At 46.7% G+C, this 18,256-nt stretch overlaps 1 protein-coding gene across 1 annotated transcript in view; it reads left to right on the plus strand.

Annotated features, from left to right (window-relative positions):
- The window catches only part of LOC137063706 (ADP-ribosyl cyclase/cyclic ADP-ribose hydrolase 1), a 258,430-nt gene that overhangs the window by 45,559 nt on the left and 194,615 nt on the right, over positions 1-18,256 (plus strand). The window contains exons 3-4 of the mRNA XM_067434968.1: positions 505-643; positions 811-893. Coding sequence (XP_067291069.1) covers positions 505-643; positions 811-893 — 222 coding nt within the window. The remainder of the gene's footprint in view (positions 1-504; positions 644-810; positions 894-18,256) is intronic.

Below are 18,256 nucleotides of genomic sequence, written 5' to 3' on the forward strand. Positions count from 1 at the left end.
GCCATTGGGAATCAATCTCAGCATGGGCACACATCAACTTTAAGGACAAAATGTTCACTTGCTGCCTAATATATCTCATTCACTAACAGGTGCCATGATGAAGAGATAAAATTATGACAACTGACAGGTGAAGTGAATAATACTGATTATGCCTGATCGGTAGCAAATACAAAAAAAATAAATGTGCAAATATGACTTTTTTTTTTTTTTAAACAAACAGAAACTAGTATGTCAAATATTTGTCAGAAATTTCAGACTTTAATTCTTGCACAAAAAAACCAAACAAAAAAATAAATAAACAAATTGCAACTATTGTACATGTCAGCTAACTCTCAATAATTTGCAACTATATGTCAAATAACTTTCATTAGTGTATTTGACTGTTAGAATTAGTAGAATGGTTACTTATAGAATGTCTTAAGTAGTATATTAAACTAAAGTTTTACCCATATCAAAATACATATTTGATTGCTTTGATTCTAATAAGCTTTGATCTTTTTAAAGTTGCTCTTCTGGAGTAAGACGAGAGACTTCATGCACAGCTATGTAGCCATCACAGGACCCTTCTGGACATTAGAAGACACACTGGTGGGATTCATGTTTAATGATCTGATTTGGTGTGGTCAGCAGGAGAGAGGCAGAGGTAAAATCAAAAGCTGGTACAATTACTGATTTTATGATATTAGAATAGATGGACAGAAAACATCATTGTTTTTTTGTTGTTGTTGTTTTTTTACATTTTTATTTCTGTTCCTAGTTGGAAATCACTTATAAGCTATTGGTGTCCTTTTTCTCTCCGTCTGCCCAAAGATTTTGACTACCAGTCCTGCCCAGAATGGTCAACCTGTTTGAACCATCCTGTGTACTCACTATGGAAGCAAGCTTCTCAGAATGTAAGTTTTGTTAAATCCATGTTATTTAAAAACAAACTTTTTAACAATACAGCACAATTTTAAAATGTACCTTATTTTCTGCAACACACACACACACACACACACACACACACACACACACACACACACACACACACACACACACACACACACACACACACACACACACACACACACACACACACACACACACACATTTGTTTTTGTGAAATGTGGGGATATTCCATAGAAATAATGTTTTTTATACCATACAAACCAGCAATCTGATGGATGATTCTGAGTTTGGCAGTGGGTTTTACTTAATGCCAATAATTGGCATGCTACAGTAGTATGGTACAGTATTATGGTACAGTAACAGAATTGATGCAAGATTTATGGACACATTTTTATTAGATAAAAGTTATTTTTAAACAATCTTTATGGTGTAGAATTATGAAAATTACTATTACTAGTGTTTATCAATAAAATAAATGAAATATTACCAAAAGAAAAGAAAAATACAATATTTTGATTACACATTGATACATGATGGAAAAAATACAATTACTAATTCGGACAAGTAATCATGATTTGCAGCTATATATATGAATTTTTTTACAGAAAATATATTATTATGGCCTGTAACATCTTGTGATCCATGACATCGAGTGACAAATTATTCAAATAATAATAAATAAAAAAAGCTGAAAAAATAATGACTTTGGACAACAAATGTACCTGCACACCCACACGCATAAATCACATCGGTGTATCAGTCACATCTGATTAGATTAAAAAATTGTGTAAAACACTGGTAAATAAAAAAATTTTTTTTTACAAGCTTTATAAACAAATGTTTTAGTTCCTCTCACTAGAAATGTAATGGTATTTAGAACAAAAGCCCCTGCTGGGCTCGGGCTCCAGGGCGATAATGTGCACAGGCATCAGCTCTGGTGTAGGCATTACAACAGCCTTAGGTTCTTTGTCAAAGGTGGGCTCTACAGCTGTTGTTAGTGGAATAGTAGGCTCTCGGTCCGAAGTGGTACTGGTAATGTTTTCATCACTGGCAAATGGTGAACAGAGATCTGCAATTCACCAGCACCCACTCCACAAATGTGATTAATGTCCCTCGAGGACCATCATTGGGCAGGCATGCCTTAGTCCACTTATATGGGATTAGTTTTCTGTCAAAAGTATTGCAGTCACAGATCAAAAGAAAAGTCTGAATCAAAAATTTGAACAGTAACACTTTACTTGAAGGGGTGTGTATAAGACTGACATGATACCTTTATAATCATGACATGTCACATTAGTTTTTATGCATGTTTATGACAGCTGTCTGTTATTAACTGACATTTGCTAAATTACGTAATTTTCCATTCAAAGATGGCATTATTTGAGATGTCTTTGTTATGAAAACTTGACATAAACCAATACATCATAACCTGTCAGTGTCTGACAACTTGAGATAACATAACCTGTAAGAAACATGACATAGCAGATTAAAAATCAAACTTAAGAAACTACTTAGCTTTATGGGTTAACATTACATTAAACTGTCATGTGGTTGATTTTGAACGTTGGCTGTAATGATTATAATGTCATGAATTTTGTATATGACCACTTTTTCATTGGTACAAATTAAATTTGTCATTAAAATGTCATTAAGTTTCAATACTCTGTCAATTTTTTTATAACAGTGTCAATAATATTTTTCTTAACCTAACCATGGCTAGGCAAAAAAAAAAAAAAAAAAAAAAAAAAAAACTCACAACAACATTATTTTGGGTTTAACAGACTTACTTTAAAGTTTCGGGTAGCACTTTACAATACGGGTGCACTGATATGCATTGATTCATGTTTAAAGGGGTACTTCAGCACTGGGAAGATGAATCTGTATTTAAACTGGGTCATCAATGTACTAGAAATGTGAAATTATTTTTGAATTTGGTGCTTTCTATACTGAGAAAAGACAGAAAATGTATTTTTGTCTCATGGGGATGAAAGACTACAATTCCCAGAATGCTTTGCTGCCCTTTGAGGCCTTTCCTAAAGTTACCAACTTGATTACTGTGACTGAGTTAGAGAAGACACTACAATTAAAAACTGAACGTGTCTGTTCAATATAATGAGTGAGTCACCGCGCGAGTATCACAGCACTGAGCACTAACTGCAGGAGTCAGATAAACGAGCTGAATGAGCTCTCGTGATGAGAGCTGGTGGAGTCCTGCAACGGGTCGGGTACCCGCGGATATTTGCGGTTACCCGCATAAAAGTGGCTAAAACGGGTGGATTGTGACATTTATAAAATTCACGAGCGGGGATGCGGGCGGACAATTAACTCTGTGCGGGCGGGTATTAGCGCGGTTTAAAAATATGTGCAATATTTCTGTGGGGAGGTGGACAAGCGAGAGAGCGAGCGACCGAGCGACCGGTCTCGAGTCCTCTGAGGGAGCTCGGAGGCACAGATCTGGAGAGATCACCAGACCTGGATTTGACGTTGAGTTGTGTTTTTACGTTTTATTATGTGTGTGTGCGTTGCAGATGTCCGTGAGGGGCTGTCCGCGTTGCAGATGTCCGTGAGGGGCTGTTTCGTTTTGTTTGGTTAAAGTCTTTTAAATGTTTGCCGGTTCCCGCCTCCTTCTTCCCCCTCGAACATATTGTAGGCTATTACTATATCTATGTCCAAATTACCATTACACATACACGCAACAACGATATGCCATTTTACCATCACGTACCACCACTGCGACATTGAACCTTTTGTTGATGCCTCTCGTAGCCCAGATGGAGCGAGCGTTGCAGGAGTAGCAATGGATGAAGTAAAAGTAAAGTTGGTGAGTGGAGTATATGAAATTGTTCACAACAAGTCTTTAAAGCCACTTTAGCCTCTTTCTTTAGCCCATTCATGATGTTGTTGATGTTGAGAGAGGTGCAAGATAAAAAATAAAGCATTTTAATTTGAATGATTTTAGCGTGTGATTTATCGTGGGCACGGGTCGGCAAATATTAACGGGTCTGGGCGGGTGCGGATTTAATTTTGATATTTTCACGGGTCACGGGTCGGATCTTCTGCTAAACCTTGAGGGTACGGGCAGGGGCGGGTCTCCAAAAATGGACCCGTGCAGGACTCTGAGCTGGGGTAATCGCGACTACACTCGCGGCATACATTCACAACGCGAGTTCAGTCGGGCGCGTTTCAGTTCATGCCTTTACAAGCTTAAAGGGTTAGTTCACCCAAAAATGAAATTGATGTCATTAATGACTCACCCTAATGTCGTTCCACACCCGTAAGACCTTCGTTCATCATCGGAACACAGTTTAAGATATTTTATATTTTAGTCTCAGAGCATAATGCAGTCAATGTCCACTTCACTGTCCATGTCTAGAAAGCTAATAAAAACATCATCAAAGTAGTCCATATGTGACTGTAACGATGTTCGTAGATGGGAAGGAAGGAGGCGGGAACCGGCGAACTTTCAACAAACTTTAATTCAAAATAAATAAACAAAATGAAAGTAAAACCGCGGGCAGTCGTCCGTGAGCAGGGAGCGCGGGGCTCTGGACGCCTGGTGGGCAGCTCGATCCTCCTCCGCCCCCTGGCGGCCGGCGGTGACTCCTCCTTCCGAGGGACCCGGCAGCGAGCCCCGCGCTCCCTGCTCCTCCCCTCTCAGGCGGATGGCAGCAGGCTCCGGCTCACGGCAAGCGCGGCGACTCCTCCGCTCCCTCTCGGACGGCAGCCACCCCACCTCGACCCAGGGGCACGGCAGCGAGGTCTCTGTCCCACCTTTATCGCTCCAGCACCATCGCCTCGGGCAGCCCTCGCGGTCCCCATTCATCCGCGCTGCCCGACCTCCAGCACCGCGATCCCCCTCAGCAGCGAGGGCTCTTCGACAGCATGTTCCTCCTTCCTCCCGGGTTTCGGCACCAGTGTAACGATGTTCGTAGATGGGAAGGAAGGAGGCGGGAACCGGCGAACTTTCAACAAACTTTAATTCAAAATAAATAAACAAAATGAAAGTAAAACCGCGGGCAGCCCCTCACGGACGACTGCCCGCGAACACACACAAAATAAAACGTGGGCAGCCCCTCACGGACGACTGCCCACAAACACATAAACAAAACTAAACATAAAATCCAGGCCTGGTCCTCTCTCGTCTTCCGCTGCCATGTTCCTCCTTTTATGCTCCCATCACATGGCCGCGAGACAAGACCGGTGTGCCACGCAGCTGGCAATCGTTGACATTAATCACCGGCCCGCTCTCGCGGTCCCTCGCCCCGCTGCTTGCCACACCACAGTGACATCAAGTTGGTTGATTAGAGTCTCTTGAAGCATCGAAAATACATTTTGGTCCAAAAATATCAAAAACTATGATTTTATTAAGCATTGTCTTCTCCTCCATGTGCCTCCAAAAAGAATCAAACGGTTAATGAATCAGTGAATCGATGAAAGATTTAGGTCGCCAATGTCACGTGATTTCAGCAGCTTGGCGCTTCAGAAAACACGTGACATTGGCGACCTGAATCATTGATTTATTTAAATAATTTATGAATGAAAGGCAACACTGCAGTGACAAGGCAATCTTTATTTGAACTAATCATCATTATGTAGCCTAGCTAGTGTGAAATAAACCCAGCGTCTTTAACCACATAGGCTACTATAAAGACACATTACATTTAATGCATTAAATTAAATAATAATAAAACATTAAAAAAATAAAACAGTTGGAAATTTCGTTTTTGGTGATTGTTTTTGTGAAATTAGACATGGAGTTATTCAGGTTTATTAGGCTTGGAGGTGAAATTATGTTGTTTCGCTTGCTCGTTGAGGTTCTAGATCTCAGATGTCGCAATGTCAGTATGTCGTAGGGCTAATGTTAGTATGTCATGCAATAATAAAGTTTTACAGTAGGCTAACGGACGCGGCTGTTAATGCCTTATTTGTAGACACAGTGACCGATTTATTTCGTGTTTTTCCTAGAATGGGTGACGTAGGCTATTACAAAACATTCAGTGGTACATGCCAATCAAATACAGACGTGAGACAAATAACATGTTTAAAAAAATATTACTGACTTTAAACTACAACGTATTAAGTGAATATGACTGCCTTATTTCATGGGCATATTGTACATGCATTAATCGAATAATGTAGCTAGGTTTATTATCACTGAGATCACAGATGTTGGGGGGTTCGGGGGGCATGCTCCCCCGAGAAAATTTTGATTTCTATGATCTACATATGTGTATTTTAAGATGTTCTGAAGGCCAAAAAATTAGACAACAATAGTTTGAAAACCATGTCACTCGGCGCCGCTGCGGATTAAAGAACACAGTGACACAAAGACTAAAAGATGGGAAGAAGCCGTAGCCGAAGCATCGCGCCAGTTTCATATTTTTTTTAGGGGGGGCTGATGCATAAGTTCATAAAAAAGGGCCTAGTGAGGCCCATGGTTATGACAGTATTAGCCTACTTGATCAATTTACACTAAACAGCTATCTCTGATGTAAAAAAAAAATATATATTAAAATGAACTGTTATGTTAACATTATACTATAATGTTCTGCACCTGAAATGAGCATGGCGTGTGGTCCGTCCAGTACTAATATTCAGTGTAATGTTTTGCTCAACCTTATGATAGAGCGACCAGCTTAGTAGAGTCAGAACAAGTAGCCTACAAGTAACCAATAAGTAGGCTAGCATACCTGTATATTTCGCTTTCTTTTTTTATATTTCCTCTTTTTTCTTTTTACGATACTGAGCCCCTGATGGCTTTGACCTTTTCATGATGATGAAACTAAAGCACGCTGTAACGAGTAGAAATATAGTGTGGCCCCTTTAAGCGTTGCGCGCGCTCCCTGCAAACAAAGTCTGCATTTTGTGTATGTGCAATGGTGCGCACTGAGTCTTGAGCTCCCATGTGTTGGGATTATTATGAGAGTTCAGCGGGGAATAAAGTGATGTTAATCGCCTCCGTGTTTACATCCACTCCAGTTACATTAAGTGAGCTATCCGCATTTTTCACTCGGACACAGGCGTTACAACGCCACGGATGACGACGTTCCCTGCCGCCCTCTACATGATCTCATTTCATTACAGCAGCGCCACTATCACCATGGCGACTTCACTCCAATAATCGCAACTAATCATAATGCCTTGAAATAGCAAAAGTATGAAATATTAATAATAAAATTATATGAAATAACTAAAAAATCTTGTTGGGGCGGGGGCTCATTGGCGCCCCCCAGCTGTTGGCGCCCTAGGCGACTGCCTAGTTTGCCTATGCCTAGAAACGGCACTGGGTGTCACGACCATCATAGACTGTAAAAAACACACGACACACAGCGACATGTTCCACAACTCGGTGTCATGTCAGTGTCAGTGTTTGTCACGATAATGTCAGTGACATGACAATGAAGACCGCATGTGCCATGGATGTGCCAATAGGCGCATAGTCATAGATATGTATAGCCTACGTATTAGACATGTGCCGATTTTCGATAATGCGATTTATCACGATAATGAATATGCGCGATATTGTTATTGTGGGCACTTTAAAATATCGTAAATAATAATTAATTAACAATTTATCATTTTTTTTATAATGCACTCAAGAATACTTTGCCCATCAACCGTATAAATGCACAACACTGCTGTATTTTGCGTCAAAGGGACACGCGCTCAGATATAAACAAGCCCAACATGCGTTTGCACATGACTGAAACGGTGAAGGAGACGCTTAGAGTCAATTGTAAATGAGAAGCACATGGACGAGTGAAGGAGACACGCTGCTGAAGTGCCGCTCAGTGACAGCAGAGGGCGCTGATGAACTGCAGACTACAGCAGTTACCCCGGAAACCAGCAAACAAAACAAACAAAACGCGTGTAGTTTTTCGTTTTTGTAATCTCAATGTTGTTCATCACAGCACCAAATACTTAATACTTAAAGACTTAATAGGCTATTTATTTTCAAGCTGAAACATTTTTATGTTTTAATCTGGACTACAACATGCCCTAATAATAGTTCCCTGAGGGAACGAGACGCTGCGTCGAAACGCTGTGAGAACGCCTCTGAGTTAATGCATCGTGAAGCGCCTGTAGAACCATTCCATCGGAAAATCGATCGATCGTCGGCGTGATGACGTCATCGACCGGAAGCTATAAAGCGTCCATGAAAACAAACAGGAACTAGCTTCTGATAAAGCCTAAAGTAAGTGATCACGGGCACGCCGGGAGTATGGCAGAGCGACGCAACGTCTCGTTCCCTCAGGGAACTAGGGTTACATACGTAACCGAGACGTTCCCTTTCGGGGAACTCGAGCTGCGTCGAAACGCTGTGAGAACGCTTATACCCACATCGCCATAGGACCAAGTGTCTCGTATGTGTGAAGCCGAAGCGCACACGATTACGAGAGTACCTGCGCCCCAACAGTAGATGCCAGATCTAGTTCGTAGAACCTGACAAAAGTTAGCGGAGACGACCAGCCGGCCACATTACAAATATCATGGAGGGAAGCCCCCGACAGAAGTGCTTTAGAAGCAGCCATACCCCTGGTAGAATGCGCCCGGACAGCCAGTGGAGATGGCTGCCCGGCCGCCTCATAAGCAAGTGAGATGGCCTCGACCACCCACTTGCTCATTCTCTGCTTAGATACTGGAGCCCCCTTCTTAGGGGCTCCGAAACAGACGAACAATTGATCGGTCTTTCTCCACAAGGCAGCTCTGTGGACATACGTATCTAACGCCCTAACAGGACACAGCAGATTTAGTCTTTCCTGGTCTGACATCGTGAAAGGAGGAGGACAGAAGGCTTGGAGAGTAATGGGGCCCCGTGGGCTCGTAGGAACCTTGGGGACGTAACCCGGCCTGGGATGCAGAAAAGCTTTTACCATCCCAGGTGCAAACTCTAGGCATGAGGGCCCTACTGACAGGGACTGAATATCTCCTATTCTTTTGAGAGATGAGATGGCCAAAAGAAAGATAGTTTTGAGGGTGAGGAACTTGTCCGAAACCTCCTCTAAGGGTTCAAATGGAGGCTCGGACAAGCCCCGCAAGACAATGGCCAAGTCCCATGCTGGGACCCTCGAGTGCATAACCGGCCTCAACCTTAAGGTACCACGGAGGAAACGTGTAATCAAAGGGTGTCTTCCCAAAGACACTCCACCCAAAGGGACGTGGAAGGCACCCAGGGCCGCCACGTACACCTTTATTGTGGAGGGGGTCAACCCTGCTGAGAACCTTGCCTGCAAGAACTCCAGCACTGTACCAACCGGGCAGTTAACTGGGTCCAACTGGCGTTCTCTGCACCATGCTGAGAAAAGTTTCCATTTCAAAGCGTACAGCTTCCTCGTGGACGGAGCTCTGGAGTGAAGGATGGTCTCAACGACCTCGGCCGAGAGACCTTTCTCTATGAGCCTGGCCCCCTCAGAGGCCAGGCCCATAGTTTCCACATCTCCGGGCGTGGGTGCAGGAATCTCCCGCCCGCCTGAGAGAGTAGATCCCTCCTGGTCGGAATCTCCATTGGAAAATCTTCCAGGAGAGATATCAAGTCCGAAAACCATATTCTGGTCGGCCAGTACGGAGCCACTAGAAGTACTTGGGCCCCGTCCCGGTGTACCCTCTCCAGAACTCCTGAAAGCAAGACAATCGGGGGGAAGGCATACAGGGGTAGCCTCGGCCACTCCTGTACCATGGCATCCAACCCCAGCAGGGCTGGATGGGACAGAGAAAACCACTGCGGGCAGTGAGAATTCTCCGCCGAAGCAAATAGATCTATCTCTGCCTTCCCATATACCTTCCATAGGAGCTCCACCACCTCTGGGTGGAGTCTCCATTCCCCAGGCCTCGGCCCCTGCCTCGACAGGCTGTCTGCTTCCTGATTCAGGACCCCCAGGATATATACTGCCCTGATTGACAGCAATTTCCCTTGGGCCCACAGGAGGATCCGATGTGCCAGTTTGTCCAGTGGACGGGACCTCAGACCCCCCTGATGATATATATAGGCGACCACTGATGTGTTGTCTGTCCTGACTAACACATGGTGGCCCCTGAGGTCGGGCAGAAACTGTTTCAATGCAAGAAACACTGCGAGCATCTCTAGACGATTTATGTGCCAGTGCCGCTGATGTTCCTGCCATAGACCCTGGGATGAGCGACCACTCATGGTCGCCCCCCAGCCCGTGAGACAGGCATCTGTCGTTAGCGTTACGCGACGAACATGAGCCCCTAACATGGGACCCTGAGATAAAAACCCCGGGTTTTTCCACATGACCAGAGCACGTAGGCATCGCCGCGTGACTTTGATCGTGCGGAGCGGATTTCCCCTCGGGGAGAATCCTTTTGTTTTGAGCCACCACTGCAGTGGCCTCATGTACAGTAGGCCAAGAGGTATTACGTTGGATGCTGCTGCCATGAGACCTAACAGTTTCTGGAACTGTTTCACAGTGACGGCCCGGCCTAGCTTCTGTTCTTTGACTGCTGCCAGGATCGATGCTATGCGTGTTGGCGATAATTGCACCCGCATGATTACCGAATCCCAGTTCACACCTAGAAAAGTGGTTCTCTGAGCCGAAGAAAGCACACTCTTCTTGGCGTTCAGCCTCAACCCCAACTTCGACATGTGCGCGAGAACAGCATCTCGATGCTGAACCGCCATCTGTTCTGTATTCGCTAGAATCAGCCAGTCGTCGATATAATTCAGTATGCGGATGCCCTGCAGATGCAACGGCGCCAGAGCTGCATTCACACACTTGGTGAACGTGCGGGGTGACAGAGCTAGACCGAAAGGAAGTACTCGATATTGGTATGCCTCTCCCCCGAAGTCAAACCTCAGAAACTTCCTGTGATGTGGAAGGATGGAGACATGAAAATACGCATCTTTGAGGTCTATGGTGACAAACCAATCCTCCAGTTTGATCTGCGACACAATCTGTCTGAGTGTGAGCATCTTGAACTTGAGCTTGGCCACTGAGCGATTTAATAGACGCAGAACTAATATCGGGCGTAAGCCCCATCCTTCTTCGGCACAATGAAGTAACGGCTGTAAAACCCAGACTCCCTGCCGGGAGGAGGAACCCTTTCTATAGCCCCCTTTTGCAGGAGTGCCTCTACTTCTTGTGCCATTACCAGAGCCTGCTCTGGGCCCACCTCTGTAGGTAGGACACCGCTGAAAGGAGGTGGCCACCTTTTGAATTGAATGGCGTACCCCCTTTCGATAATCTGCAGGACCCAACGAGATATGTTCGATAGACGTTTCCACTCGTCTAGAAAATCTACTATAAGGGAACCAGCCTCTCGAGGCTGGCCTCTGGTGTATTTTGAGCAACAAGCACAGTGCCATGAAGCGGCGGACCGGCAGGGAACGACTGACTTGACTGCTGGACCACCCTCGGGTGGCCCTCGGAGACCGACTGCGCCCCGGCATTGCGGCGGGGTTGGCAGCGCGGCCCCCAGAAGGTGCCGCAGGGAAACGGGTACCGTTAGCAGGGGTAAACACCGTTTCCCTACGGGGGGAACCACCCTCAGCGTCCTGACGCTTCTGGCGTCAGGAACGCTTAGACGAGGCCTTCTTGGCGATCAGGACTTTCCTCAGATCAGCCCTGCCCCTCAAAGGCCTCGTCTGAGAGCGCCGCCCCTCGTCCCCGCGCTGAGGGGGAGTTCGGGTGGCGACGCTCTGCTTTTGTTTTGCCCTGTGCGAGGCGCTCGTACTCGGCTTGGGCTGCTTGATGTCAGGGGACCTGGACACGGAGAGGGAGGAACTGCTTGAGTGCCGCAGCTTGCTTCTTCGACTCCTGGAACCTCTCGGTGAAAGTGTGAACTGCGTCACCGAAGAGGCCTCCAGGAGAAAGCGGCGCATCATGGTAAATGGTAAATGGACTGCATTTATATAGCGCTTTCAACAGACCCTATGGCCATCCAAAGCGCTTTACATATCGCCTCACATTCACCCATTCATACACCGACGGCGATGTCAGCCATGTAAGGCGCCATCCAGCTCGTCGGGAGCAGCTGGGGTTAGGTGTCTTGCTCAAGGACACCTCGACACTTGGTCAGATGGAACCGGGGATCGAACCACCAACCTTCTGGTTTGTAGACAATCTACATGAACCACTGAGCCACTGCCGCCCCGCATCAAGCAGAAAGGCTTTCTCCCTCTACTTGATATCAGTGGGGTTTAGCCAGAGATGCCTCTCCGTGGCCAGCAAGGTCTCCTTAGTGGCCCGGAGAGCTAAATCAGCGGACGAACGCAACTCTGCTACGATATCACCCCCCACGACATCACTACTGTCCAGATCCCTCAGCAGGTCAGCCTGATATGCCTGCACGATTGCCATCGTGTGTAGGCATGCAGCCGCCTGACCCGCTGCTGAGTACGCTTTGCCCACCAGCGCCGACGTTGTCTTAAGAGGTCTGGTGGGAAAAGTCAGGGCCTTGAGGGACGATGCCGAGGAAGGCGAGAGATGGCTCGCGAGCGTCTCTTCGACCTTCGGCATCGCCCCATAACCGTACTGTTTCAGCCCGGCGATGTTACAATAGACCGAAGTCTGCGGGCTGAAAACACGATAAGAAGCCGGTCTCTTCCATGATCTTGCCACCTCAGTGTGCAAATCATGGAAGAACGGCAGGCCCCGCCGCTGAGGTTCTGAAGCACGAGAAGGCAGGAATCTCTCGTCTAGCTTGCTTACACGCTTTCTTCCTGCCTCATATCTAGGAATACCGATATAGCCTTTCTGTTCTATGTATACAATATGTTGTATTTAACTTAAGTTAACATTACTCGTTTGTCGTATAGAAATGTGTTCAGTTTGGATCTTGGGAGTATGTGTATGAAATATATATATATATATATATATATATATATATATATATATATATATATATATATATATATATATATATATATATATAATTTTTTTTTAAATTTTATTTTATTTTATTGATGCCTCCTTAACCGTCTGTGCCACGCGAGATAACATTATTGGAAATGGACAGGAAGTGCCCGCGGAGCGGGACAAAATGCTCAAATTTGAATTCCTGCAGTATTGAGTTTGCCTGTTCTTTTATCTGTCTTTGAAACGTCCCTTTTTTGGCCAAAATGATGATAAAGTCTGGCTGAATCTGAAATCGCCCCCCAAAGCCCCCGCAGTTCACTTGCACACTGTTAAACCTTACCAGGTTTGCTAGCTTATTGTTGCCAGCTAGTTACTGTAAGGAATCTGTTACAGTGACTAACAAGCAACAGTGTTGCCAGTTTTATACCGTAAATCAGGCATTACAGTTGATAACTGGCAGCAGTGGTTTCAGTTAATTATTGTACTGCATTTACATTAAAATAATTTATAATTCAGTACTCATTGTGGTACTCTTAAACTTATGAAGCATTCTGTCATTTTACTTCAATAAAAAATATAAAGAACATTTAAATCTTTACACAAATTGACTTTATTACTTAGATGTTTATTTCTTGCCAACATAACAGAATTACAAAAAACTAATGAAAAAATAATAACAATAATAATAATTTGCTCCTTCATAACAATAATATCAACAAACATAATATGAAAACACACAAATATTTTCAAGACATGTCAAATCCTGCCTCCATCCAAATAAAAATTAACTTGGATGCAACACCCAAATATACATCTCAGCCACTAATGACACTCAGGTTATTTATATTAACACAAATTAAATTACTTCTTATATCCGTACAAGTAAAACATTAACAAAAATGCTTTCAGTTAGTTGTATGTTTTCCGCTCAAATTCAGTGAGCCACTACAAAAATGTATGTATATGTGGATTTATGTTTTGAATCTTTCTTAACAGATAACAGTTCCCTTTATCGAGAGAACTCGCACTGCGTCGTTGAGTGACTACTGAAGCATGAATGAAATCTATCCAACTGTGATTGGTGCTGCGTCATGACGTAGTAGATGACGGCATAATCGGAAGATACAAAGCGACGCTGACACACACACACACTAGCTTTTTGCTCTTCAGCGAAGCGCTCTGTGTTTGAATTGTTTGTCTATTTGGTGTTGTTTGTCCCAAAAATATATATTATATTTTGTGAAGCTGGCAGGCTCGCGAGCCCCGCGTTCTGTCCCGCGTCTGTTGAGGCAGGGCGGCGGAGATCAGTGAGCTCGCAAATGAAACCCAAATATGTTGTAAACCAATCAAATCCACGTTTGCTGAGGCAGCGTGTAGATGACGATTCGGTTAAATACATATTTAAACAGTATCGTCTGGTGATTATGGCTGCATTTAATTTTGAGGAATTGGGACCTGGCAGTGGTGCTCGAAGGGCTGGCTGAGGCCCCCTTTGATCCGCTGGAGTTGGCCGAGGCAAGGAACCTGACTCTCAAGGTGGCTTTTCTCCTGGCTGTCCCCTCTCTGAGGAGATGGGGGGGGGGGGGGGATCTCAAGGCCTTGGCTATCACGCCAACCTGCCTGGAGTTTCCCCCTGGCAGAGTGAGCCATCTTACATCCTAGGAAAGAAATTGGGCTAGGTGCCCAAGGTGCCATCTAATGTGGCACGGTCAATGGTTCTTCAGGCCTTACATCCTCCACCTCACATGACGGCGGAAGAGGGAAGACTTCATCTGCTCTGCTAGTCAGAGCTCTAAGAATTTATTGGAGAGGTCTCCCCATTGTAGGAAGTCAGAAGTTTCAACAGTCTGCAACTCCCAGCGACGCATGGCAGCTGAGTGTTCGCGTCCTAAGTGTGCCTGGTCCCCCATCTTCACACTGGGACGAACGTGATCACGGTGTGGCATAGTGGGTGGTTCGTTCCCAGAGTGTCGTCGCTCGACAACGCAGTGCGAGTTCCCTCGATAAAGGAAACGTCTCGGGTTATGACTATAACCCTTGTTCCCTGAGAGGAAACGAGACAATGATAAAACAAGTTGTTTATCAGCAAGAGTTCAATTGCTGATAAATGCAGTTACTCCAGGAAAAAAATGTCTACACAAAGCGATATTACTTAGTGAGAAGTTGTGAGGAGAGGCTAAAAAAACTTGCTAAATCAGGAAGCTATTTCAAACCATGCAAACCATCTAACTTTACATTATGTATTTTAAAAACCCAAATATTTGAATTGTTTACTTACTTGTAGCTGTGCGATTCATTTTCCGTCTGAAAACGTCTCAGGTTACGTATGTAACCCTGGTTCCCTGAGGGAACGAGATGCTGCGTCGAAACGCTGTGAGAACGCCTCTGCGTTAATGCGTCGTGAAGCGCCTGTAGAACCATTCCATCGGAAAAAAGATTGATCGTCGCCGACGTGATGACGTCGCCGACGTGATGACGTCATCAACCGGAGACTATAAAAGGTCCGCGAACACAAACAGGAACTAGCTTCTGATAAAGCCTGAAGTAAGTGATCACGGACACGCCGGGAGTATGGCAGAGTGACGCAGCGTCTCGTTCCCTCAGGGAACCAGGGTTACATACGTAACCTGAGACGTTCCCTTTCGGGGAACTCGAGCTGCGTCGAAACGCTGTGAGAACGCTTATACCCACATCGCCATAGGACCAAGTGTCTCGTATGTGTGAAGCCGAAGCGCACACGGTTACGAGAGTACCTGTGCCCCAACTGTAGATGCCAGGTCTAGTTCATAGAACCTGACGAAAGTTAAAGGAGACGACCATCCGGCCGCGTTTACAAATATCGTGGAGGGACGCCCCCGACAAAAGTGCTTAAGAAGCAGCCATACCCCTGGTTGAATGCGTCCGGACAGCCAGTGGAGACTGCTGCCCGGCCGCCTCATAAGCAAGTGAGATGGCCTCGACCACTCACTTGCTCATCCTCTGCTTAGATACTGGGGCCCCTTCTTAGGGGGCCCGAAACAGACAAACAGCTGATCAGTTTTTCTCCACAGGGCAGCTCTGTGGACATAGTATCTAGTGCTCTAACAGGGCACAGCAGATTAATCTTCCTGGTCTGACGTCGTGAAAGGAGGAGGACAGAATGCTTGAAGAGTAATGGGGCCCCGTGGGCTCGTAGGAACCTTGGGGACATAACCCGGCCTGGGATGAGAAAACCCCGGCGCAAACTCTAGACATGAGTGCATAACAGGCCTCAACCTTAAAGTGCCACGGAGGAAACGTGTAATCAGAGGGTGTCTTCCCAAGACACTCCACCCAAAGGGACGTGGACGGCACCCAAGGCCGCCACGTACGCCTCTATTGTGGAGGGGGTCAACCCTGCCGAGAACCTTGCCTGCAGAAACTCCAGCACTGTACCAACCGGGCAGTTAACTGGGTCCCACTGGCGTTCTCTGCACCATGCTGAGAAAAGTTTCCCTTTCAGAGCGTACAGTTTCCTCGTGGACGGAGCTCTGGAGTGACGGATGGTCTCTACGACCTCGGCCGAGAGACCTTCCTCTATGAGCCTAGCCCCCTCAGAGGCCAGGCCCACAGTTTCCACATCTCTGGGCGTGGGTGCAGGAATCTCCCGCCCGCCTGAGAGAGTAGATCCCTCCTGGTCGGAATCTCCATCGGAGAGCCTTCCAGGAAAGATATCAGGTCCGAAAACCATACTCGGGTCGGCCAGTACGGAGCCACTAGGAGTACCTGGGCCCCGTCCCGGCGTACCCTCTCCAGAACTCCTGGAAGCAAGACAATCGGGGGGAAGGCGTACAGAGGTAGCCTCGGCCACCCCTGTACCATGGCATCCACCCCAGCGGGGCTGGATGGGTCAGAGAAACCACTGCGGGCAGTGAGAACTCTCCGCCGAAGCAAATAGCTCCCATATACCTTCCATAGGAGCTCCACCACTTCTGGGTGGAGTCTCCATTCCCCGGGCCTCGGCCCCTGCCCCAGACAGGCTGTCTGCTTCCTGATTCAGGACCCCCGGGATATATACTGCTCTGACTGACAGCAATTTCCCTTGGGCCCACAGGAGGATCCGATGTGCCAATTGTCCAACGGACGGGACCTCAGACCCCCCTGGTGATTTATATAGACGACCACCGATGTGTTGTCTGCACATGGTGGCCCCTTGAGGTCGGGCAGGAACTGTTTCAATGCAAGAAACACTGCGAGCATCTCTAGCCGATTTATGTGCCAGTGCCGCTGATGTTCCTGCCATAGACCCTGGGATGAGCGACCACTCATGGTCGCCCCCCCAGCCCGTGAGAGAGGCATCTGTCGTTAGCGTTACGCGACGAACATGAGCCCCCAACACGGGACCCTGAGCGGGTTTTTCCACATGACCAGAGCACGTAGGCATCGCCGCGTGACTTTGATCGTGCGGAGCGGATTTCCCCTCGGGGAGAACCCTTTTGTTTTGAGCCACCACTGCAGTGGCCTCATGTACAGTAGGCCAAAAGATATCACGTTGGACGCTGCTGCCATGAGACCTAACAGTTTCTGGAACCGTTTCACAGTGACGGCTCGGCCTAGCTTCTGTTCTTTGGCGGCTGCCAGGATCGATGCTATGCGTGTTGGCGATAATTGCGCCCGCATAATTACCGAGTCCCAGTTCACACCTAGAAAAGTGGTTCTCTGAGCCGGAGAAAGCACACTCTTCTTGGCGTTCAGCCTCAACCCCAGCTTCGACATATGGGCGAGAACAGCATCTCGATGCTGAACCGCCATCTGCTCTGTATTCGCTAGAATCAGCCAATCGTCGATATAGTTCAGTATGCGGATGCCCTGTAGACGCAGCGGCGCCAGAGCTGCATCCACACACTTGGTGAACGTGCGGGGTGACAGTGCTAGACCGAAGGGAAGTACACGATATTGGTATGCCTCTCCCCCGAAGGCAAACCTCAGGAACTTCCTGTGATGTGGAAGGATGGAGACATGAAAATACGCATCTTTGAGGTCTATGGTGACAAACCAATCCTCCGATTTGACCTGCGCTACAATCTGTCTGAGTGTAAGCATCTTGAATTTGAGCTTGGCCACCGAGCGATTCAATAGCCGCAGATCTAATATCGGGCGTAAGCCCCCATCCTTCTTCGGCACGATGAAGTAACGGCTATAAAAGCCAGACTCCCTGCTGGGAGGGGGAACCCTCTCTATAGCCCCTTTTTGCAGGAGTGTCTCTACTTCCTGTGCCATTACCAGAGCCTGCTCCGGGCCCACCTCTGTAGGTAGGACACCGCAGAAAGGAGGTGGCCGACTTCTGAACTGAATGGCGTACCCCTTTTCTATTATCTGCAGGACCCACTGAGATATATTCGATAGACGTTTCCACTCGTCTAGAAAATCTACTAAGGGAACCAGCCTCTCGAGGCTGGCCTCTGGTGTATTTTGAGCAACAAGCACAGTGCCCTGAAGCGGCGGACTGGCAGGGAACGACTGACTTGACTGCTCGGGAGCCCCCCGAAGGGGGAGCGGACCACCCTCGAGTGGCCCGCGGGGACCGTCTGCGC

The sequence above is a fragment of the Pseudorasbora parva genome, chromosome 24 (assembly GCF_024679245.1).
Source record: "Pseudorasbora parva isolate DD20220531a chromosome 24, ASM2467924v1, whole genome shotgun sequence".
Classification (NCBI taxonomy): domain Eukaryota; kingdom Metazoa; phylum Chordata; class Actinopteri; order Cypriniformes; family Gobionidae; genus Pseudorasbora; species Pseudorasbora parva.